Source organism: Thermoascus crustaceus (assembly GCF_041956765.1).
Source record: "Thermoascus crustaceus strain CBS 181.67 unplaced genomic scaffold VTN00scaffold_1, whole genome shotgun sequence".
Lineage (NCBI taxonomy): Eukaryota > Fungi > Ascomycota > Eurotiomycetes > Eurotiales > Thermoascaceae > Thermoascus > Thermoascus crustaceus.
In genome coordinates this window covers 4,605,808-4,613,839 of record NW_027192527.1, presented here as the reverse complement: position 1 = coordinate 4,613,839, position 8,032 = coordinate 4,605,808, and the positions used below count along the sequence as shown (strand labels likewise).

General features: G+C 52.6%; 2 protein-coding genes and 1 non-coding gene across 3 annotated transcripts; 1 reads left to right on the top strand and 2 right to left on the bottom strand.

Annotated features, from left to right (window-relative positions):
- Positions 1-185: 185 nt before the first annotated feature.
- Positions 186-3,021, bottom strand: VTN00DRAFT_1659 (uncharacterized protein; the record flags this gene model as incomplete). The annotated part of the gene is made up of 5 exons (XM_069427790.1): positions 186-1,286; positions 1,338-1,907; positions 2,050-2,473; positions 2,556-2,654; positions 2,723-3,021. The coding sequence occupies 5 exons, from the start codon at positions 3,019-3,021 to the stop codon at positions 186-188; spliced, it is 2,493 nt and encodes an 830-aa protein (XP_069292361.1).
- A 302-nt stretch (positions 3,022-3,323) lies between these two features.
- VTN00DRAFT_t28 lies at positions 3,324-3,439 on the top strand. Its single transcript has one exon. It is a non-coding gene; the product is annotated as a tRNA-Ser (tRNA).
- Positions 3,440-5,977: 2,538 nt separating this feature from the next.
- On the bottom strand, positions 5,978-7,510 carry VTN00DRAFT_1658 (uncharacterized protein; the record flags this gene model as incomplete). Its single annotated transcript, XM_069427789.1, has 4 exons — positions 5,978-6,199; positions 6,259-6,709; positions 6,775-7,104; positions 7,212-7,510. 4 exons carry the CDS (start codon positions 7,508-7,510, stop codon positions 5,978-5,980), a joined length of 1,302 nt encoding a protein of 433 aa, XP_069292360.1.
- Between the last annotated feature and the right edge of the window lie 522 nt (positions 7,511-8,032).

The following is an 8,032-nucleotide window of genomic DNA, read 5'->3' as shown; positions in this document are numbered from 1 at the left end:
AAATTATATATCTATAAAACCCGAAATAGATAAAATAAACCAAAAAATGGGGGAATTATAAACGCTCATATCCGCTTGCCAAAAACGAGACGCGAAACGCTGAGAAATCAGAAAGAAATAAGAAATTAAGAGAACAGAGAAACAGGTAGACCAGCTGTCTACCTAGATTAGTAAGTGACAAACCTTCAAGTCCTCTTCTCCAGCAGCAGCCGGCCAGCGGGCTTCTTCTCGCCAAACCACTCGTCTCTGGTGAAGATCTTCTCTCCCCGCAGCCAAGTCTCCCGCACCATGCCCTTCAGCGTCCGGCCCTGGTACGGGGAGCACTTGTTCCGGAAGAGCATCGTGCTCGGTTCGACTGCCCACTCGGCCGTGTCGTCGAACACGCAGATGTCCGCGTCGAACCCGACGGCGAGGTCGCCCTTCTGCTTCTCCAGGCCGACCTGCGCGGCCGTGTTGGCGCAGCACCAGCGGACGATGTCCTCGAGGGCGCGCTCTCTGGCAGATGTCGCAGACGTCAGGTTCCTCCGACTCATCTCGGTCCAGAGAATGGGCAGGCCCAGGCCGACGGAGGAGATTCCGCCCCAGGCGGAGAAGAAGTTCCCGTCGTGCTGCGGCTGCTCGGGTTCCGATCCGATACTCGACAAGTCCGACACATCCGACACACTGCTGCGGGCCGAAGGGGTCCCTGTCGCCGAGGAGTTGGCCGACGACAAGCAGTTTCCGGGGATGTGAGAGGGGAGGAGCTTGAGATTCGGTGTGCAGGGCGAATGATCAGACACAACAGTCTTGATGACGCCGTCCGTGGCGTGGCGGTCCAGCTCGGCCCACAGTGCGTCCTGGTTGGCCTGGGAACGGATCGGTGGGCAGCATTTGTGACGGGTGTCACCATCGCGGATCTCCTCGGCAGCCAGCGACAGGTAGTGGAAGCAGGTCTCGGCGGTGATGGGCACCCCGTCCGCGCGGGCCTTGCGCAGGAGTGGAATGGCCTCCATGGCGGAGAGATGGACGATGTGCAGAGGGAGCTTGGGCGCCAGATGGGCCAGGGAGAGGATCTCTGCGATTGCATACGTCTCGAAGGAGGCCGGCCTGGATGCCAGGAACGTGGAGTAAGACTGCAGAGGACCGTCCGGGGCCGCGGGAGGATCAGACGTCTGGACCTCGTCGCCGACGGATGCTGTGATGGGCGGCACCATCTCCGCATGGAACATAAGCGTCGTGGGCTCATCTGCCAGTTCCACCATGGCCTTTTTGATATCCGACGCGGTAACGGCAGGGAACTCCTCAACCTACGAAAATGTAAGCGCTGTTGTCAACCTCTAGCGTTGTATACGACATACTCCACTATCAATCAAGAACCCTTTGAAGCCGCGAACACCTTCGCGCACAAGACCTTTGAGCTCGTGAGCATTGCCCGGGATAAGACCACCGTAGAAGCCTACATCGACCCAGCACTGTCCGTGGGCGGCCCTCACCTTCTCCTTCAGCCCTGCGACGGTGGTAGTTGGCGGGATGGCGTTCAGAGGCATGTCAACTACGGTGGTGACTCCGCCAAAGGCGGCGGCCTGGGTGCCCGTGTAGAAACCTTCCCATTCTGTACGGCCAGGCTCGTTCAGATGGACATGTGCGTCAACCAGACCGGGCAGCAGGACATGGGGAGAGTAATCCGTGTACGGCGTGCCCTGGGGGAAGTGAGAGGCAGGAAGGACCGAGTCGTAGACGGCGGTAACCTTGCCCGTGGCCTGGGAGATGACAATGGTGGCGGGCGTCAAACGGCCTGAGATGACTGCGCGGGACGAGGCCACTACGACCTGGGAGTTGGAACTGCTGGTCACTGTGTCCATAACGACGATGTCACTGGGCATGGAATAGATTTCCTCTTGGGCGGTATCTAAGCTTGGCTCGAGTTGCTCGGAGTGTTAGCCACCACCGCACCGGGTGTTCTAGAGATACTCTGGCACAGACAAGAACAGCAAAGAAGACAGAGAGAAGGACAGAGAAGAAGAAAGGAAAGGAAAGAGAACAGACGAAATAGCGCGTGAGACGACTCACGACGCCCGGCGGGGCCTTATCTTGCGGTGGGGAGACACGCTGATAAGCATAAGCCCCTGGGGGGCGAGGCATATCAAAAAGGAAATGGCCACGGCGTTTTGAGACCACGGCACCAGCACGGAGAAGGAAAAGGAAACCAGAGCAGTCCGGGGGATCGGATATCTGACTCCATCCGGGGTGAAAAATAGAAAAGTCCATCCAGATGGACTTCTCGAGAACAATCGGATAGATCGTAGGACAGCGCCGCTGGGGTGGCCATCTCCAGCGGCCCACCAGGTTCCACGGACACGACGGCGAGGCGAGAGACCCACGAGGAAACATCGTGCACCGTCTGTGAGTATCCGCATCGTGAGTTGAGGAGGAGAGGAGAGGAGTCAGACGGTCTGGTGGCCTGCTGGGCCCTCGTGCGTCTGGCCAGTCGTGGCTGCAGCCCGAGGTTAGGACAGCGCCGCACGGTGAGACCCAGGCGGGAATACCATCAGTTTTGCCGTTTTGGGCATGCTGACTTGCGGTCACCGTCCTGCCGTTTTCTCTCTTCCACGACCATCCTGCACGATATTATTATGATCATCTTGACGAGATCAGTTGCCTCGACCTCTGTCACCCTAAAGGATGTTAGCAGGAATCACAAACAACCACACCAGGAGTGTTCGTCAAGGCCATCATCGGGCACCTCCGACGTCCCATCTCGTCGCAGAGTCCGAGGTGAGGATAAAGTGGCCGCCAAACCTGCGTCGGGGCTCTGCACCGCGACGATCTCCATCGCACGGACAAACCCTCAGGAACGAGGTCGCCGCGAATAACAGCAGACACCGAGAAAACGTCCGTCGGGCTTATCGCGCTGTTACTCGATGGAAACTGCCCGTCCTTACTCGATCGAAACTCTTTAGTTACTCGATCAAAACCAAAGCCGCTCGATCCGAGTTCCATGTGGGCAAACGTGCTGCGGCGCGTCGTGATTGGGTTCGCCATCATGATGACTGTGAACCTGTTACCTCATCCGGCGCGTTCGCCGCGGTCGCGGATCTAGATCGTCGTCGAACACGCCACTGGCTTTTTTTCTTTTAAAAAAAAAGGCGGGGATGTCCATTTTCCACCGTGTCCTGGAATAGATGGGTGTGAAGGTTTGTAAGAGCCCAAAACACGACCAAGAACCCCGGATACACCGATAGCAAGTTACCTTGCAGCGAAACAAGCCGGAGTAAGACCTCAACGACAGTACAGCATGCGGTCTGGATGAAAAGTTTTTAAAACACAGCCATTCCCAACGTTCAGACACTTTGGCCGAGCGGTTAAGGCGCAGGCCTGCTACTCCCCTAGCGTCGGATCAGCTATCGGACTAGTTGAGCCTGTGGGTTCGCCCGCCTGGGTTCGAATCCCAGAGGTGTCGATTTTGACTTTTTTTCTAGAAATCCTTTTTAGTCTGTCTAGCAGCTAGCTACCTAGGTAAGTACTTTGTCTGCAAAATGTACACTAGGTTGCCATATCTTTTTGCACCCCCTCCCCCCTGTCCATGCCACTTAGCTTGCCGCTCTTGCTATATTTGATCTGGACTGGCTTTATCTAGGGCCTGTGACCTATTGTAGTGCCCAGGTACCCTCCAGTGGCTTAAAGTCATGTGGTTATAGAATAGCAATCTGCCAAGACAGTAGATAGCAGGGGAGCGGTGACGAAAGATATGATTCAGTAGTGTTAGTTCCTTCATTAACTTAACTAGTTAACTACGTTGCCTCTTTCTGACTAAGCACCTGCCGCCGATATAACTATTCAACACTCTATGTGGGTTCAAATCTATGAATGACCCAATATCCATAGCTCATCTGTGATTGATCCTTAAACCTGGCCTGCGTCAAACACGACAGTGCTATTTTCGAAAGAATATCAAGGAGTGGAGTGGGACTCGGAGTGAGGCTCTGCGTCATTTTGTGGCGGAATATCTGTGAATGGACATCTGTGAGCAAAACTTATACATCAAATGCAGCGATACAAGGGAACTCTCAACCTACGAAAAGTGTTATGGACAACTTTGAGGACGTAGGATGCCCGACCCATTGCGCCTGGATTGTTTGACTTTGGGAGCGGGATAGTTTTTTATGATAGAGGATGGTAAAGGGTGTCAGGCATGCTGACGCAGTGCAAAGCTCATCAAGCTAGCTGGTAAGACGCCAGCTTCTTGAAAGTCTATCACCCAGAGTCGACCACCGTGTCGACGTGGAAATTGTCTCGACAGGTGTCTGAGTAATAGCACAGAAGAGGTTCGTTACCTGCCTCTCATCGAATCTGTTGAACCATTCAAGAGCCTTTGAACTTGTCTTAGTCATTGGGTTATATATATATATATATATTCAATTGAAGAGTAAATAAATAACCTACCCTGTTGATATAGGCTTCGAGCTCCATCACAGAGGTAAAGAGTATAGGGGCTTCATGATCTCTGAAAAAGTTGTGCTTGATGAGGCCACCACCGATACTAGCAAAGGTGCCAGAGGGGGGGATAACACTTATTAATTCAGAAATCGCTTGGGTTCTCTGCTCATCAGACGCAAGGGTCTCAATATCAACTTCTCCATGGGGATATATGTGTCCCCCTTGTCGGATTTAAAAGCGTGGTAGATTTTCGGAATACAAATTGTTGAATGGCTCTTTGTCATAAGCTGATTGTAGAAAAATAACTGTGCGTGTGCTTCATCCATTGTTGCATTGTTGTACTTGATGAAGATATCCTTACCGCCGGTAGAGTACGTGTGACTGTGATCGCTGCCCTTCTTGCGGCAGAGTGTGATGACAAGAACCTTACTAGGCAGGTTACGCATGGAGGGATTAAGGATCTCATTCTGGGTTATTAACATGGCGGAATCATCAACAGTATCCGGCGGAAATAATGTGGAAATATGTCAGCTGTGGATCTAAGATGGTATATTGATGAGAGAAGCACGATGATGATGATGTGCTCCCATTCTGCTCCTCTTGGCTCCTTCGCCCCCCTCGTTACGTGGTTGATTAAGGCAGCCTTGCTCCCGTCCAGAGACGGAAGTGGCATTTGGTGAGCTGCATCTCAAATCCGGCAATCTAACTCTCAGACCATTATATTATTTTGTCACTATATATGTATGTATGCCCAACCAATTATATGTAATAGCAGAAACGATGTCTCGGAATAATCCAAGATCTATCACTCGATCTGTTTCTTTCTTTATTTATTTATATGTCCATTCATTCGTTTATCAAAGGTCCCGGGAAAATCCACAGTATGTATAGAATAGATATGCGGCTGCTAAATGATTTCTCTCGTTGCTCCTGATTCATTTAAGGTAGCTAGCTAAGCTAGCTATCTACCTACCTAGGTAAGAAATGAATATGTGTATATGGCTATTGGAAGTATGTATGCATCTATACATACAATGTCTAATATATGGGACTGATTGCAAATCGAAACAACTTGGAACTGTTTATAATCTCAGCGTCTTCGTTTTCAGAAACACTGGTAGCGTAGCCACAAATAAAAAAACAGAACTTTCTGTACGACGTCCCCGGTCAAAAAAACCAGGAAAATAAAAGACATAGAACATAGACACCAGACTCGTTCATCAATTAAGTTCAATTCAAAGAAAAATAGGAAAAAAGCAACGCCACCAAGCCGTTCAAACGCTATGAACACCGCGCAAGAACAATCAGTCAAGTCGATCATCAATCCAGTCAAGTCAAGTTCAAGTCAGCAAAGATGACCCGTCCCTGCCGATCCGATCCGTTCATTTCATTTCTATCCGTTTCGTTCAATTCAATTCAAATCAATCAGTCAGATCCAATCGCTCGCTCGGTCGGTTTCTTTTCTCGAGCTGCATGCACGCAAAGTCAAAAAAAGTCAAGGCCGTATTAGAAAAGCAAAAGCAAAAAAAAAATCTGCGACTCTTCTAAAAGCAGATAATGTTCATGCGCCCTCGCTGCCAAACTCCTTGGTCCACTCCTCGTTCCTCTTCAGGTCCTCCTGGCTGACGGTCGGCCGGGAGTTGCGGACAGCCTTGATGAAATCCTTAATCACGAGCGGCGGCTCGAGCAGCTGGTCCGACTCGACTTCCATCCAGGACATCTCCATCGCGCCGGCGTCACCCGGTGAGCAGGGCGTGAGCTTTTCGGCACCGTCGACGATCACCTTGCCGAGAGTTAGCCTCCTGAACTTGCATGTGCATTAGGATGATGGTATCTTCTCACCTTCTTGTAGTGCGTCGCGGTCTGGATCTTCCGGATCGGTTGCATCAGCGCGTCCTGCACGGCGATGCTGATATCGCTGCCCGAGTAGCCCTCGCTCATCTCCGCCAGCGTCCGGTAGTCTGCCTGCGTCAGTTCGCACGGCGTCGAGCCCACGGCCAGCATGAACATCTTCATCCGTGCGTTGACGTCGGGCAGACTGATGTGAACTCTCCGTTGAAACCGTCTTCGGATGGCTGCGTCGAGTTGCCAGGGAATGTTAGTCGCGCCCAGGATGAGGACGCCTCTCGAGTCCTTGCCTACACCGTCCATCTGTACGAGCAGTTCGGTCTTGATGCGGCGGGACGCTTCCGACTCTCCTTCACCACGCGGCCCGCACAGGGCGTCCACCTCGTCGATGAATATAATAGCGGGCTTGTTTTCCCGGGCCATGTTGAAGAGCTGCTTGACGAGTCTGGGTGCCTGTTAGATATTCAATTTCCAACGGTGCGGACGACACCTCAGATGGCAGGAACCCACCTCTCACTCTCACCCATCCACTTCGAGACAAGATCACTGCTGCTGACACTGAAGAATGTACTATTCGCCTCCGTCGCGACCGCCTTGGCGAGGTGCGATTTACCGGTACCCGGGGGACCGTAGAGTAATATCCCCTTCCAGGGCTGTCGCTTGCCGGTGAACAGGTGCGGGAACTTGATGGGCAGGATGACGGCCTCCTTCAGGGCCTCCTTCGCACCCTCAAGACCGGCCACATCCTCCCATTTCACGTTGGGCTTGTCTGACAATATAGCACCGGCAAGGGCGCCCCGCAGCTTCTTTGCATCTGCGTCTTCATCATCGTCGTTACCGCTGTAGCGATCATAACTATCAGCATGGGAAAAAATCACAACAACTCAGACGAAATAACAAAAAAGACACAAATGCAGAGAGAAAGGAAGGAAAAGAGACAGACATACCCTCCCTTCCCACTCCCCTGCGCCACCTTCCCGTTGGCACCCACCGCGCTCGGTTTCTTCCTATCCGCCTGCGACGCCAGGTGATTCTTCAGCTTCTCCGCGCGCTCCATGTACTCGCCCGTCTTCGCGCGGATCATTTCCTTGGACCGCGGGTTCTTCTCCCACTTCAGCGCCAGCATGAACAGCTCCAGGGCGGAGTAGTAGAGCTGGTAGGCCTTTTCGTACTCCCCTTCATTGTCGAACTCGATGGCCTTTTTCACCGTGTCGATGGCCCGGCCGAGGAAGTCGGTGTTGCTCATGTCTGATGTCTGTATGTATGTGTTTCTCCCTTCTCTCCTGTTATGTAGTTGCGGTCCCGGTCCGGTTGGGGTAGGTTAGGTAGGTAGGTATGGGGTTTGAAGGAGAGGTAGGGAGAAAAAGGTACGTAGGCAATGATATCGAGGTTCGCCGGAGGTCTGTCTGTCTTCAAAGGGCTGGCTGCCGCGGCGGGAGTCTGGTCTGGTCTAGTCTCGACGCCGGAGGGAGAGAGGAAGGACGAAGAACGAACGAGGTATCCAGAGAAGACGAGACTACCACTATGTCCAAGGCTTATTCATGAGATTAGACAAGAGACAGAAAAAGAAGAAGAAAAAAAAAGATAAGGGCAGCAGTTGCAGCAGGACAGCACAGAGGGCAGGCGTGGAGAAACGGTGTTTATTGTCACTGCATGCAAGTACTTGACCGGTGTTGACGCTTGAGGCTCTCGTTCGTTCTGCAGCGCCGAGGGGTTTGGTTGCGTTGCCCCGCTAGCGCCCGTCTTCCACTACTTAGCCATCACAGCC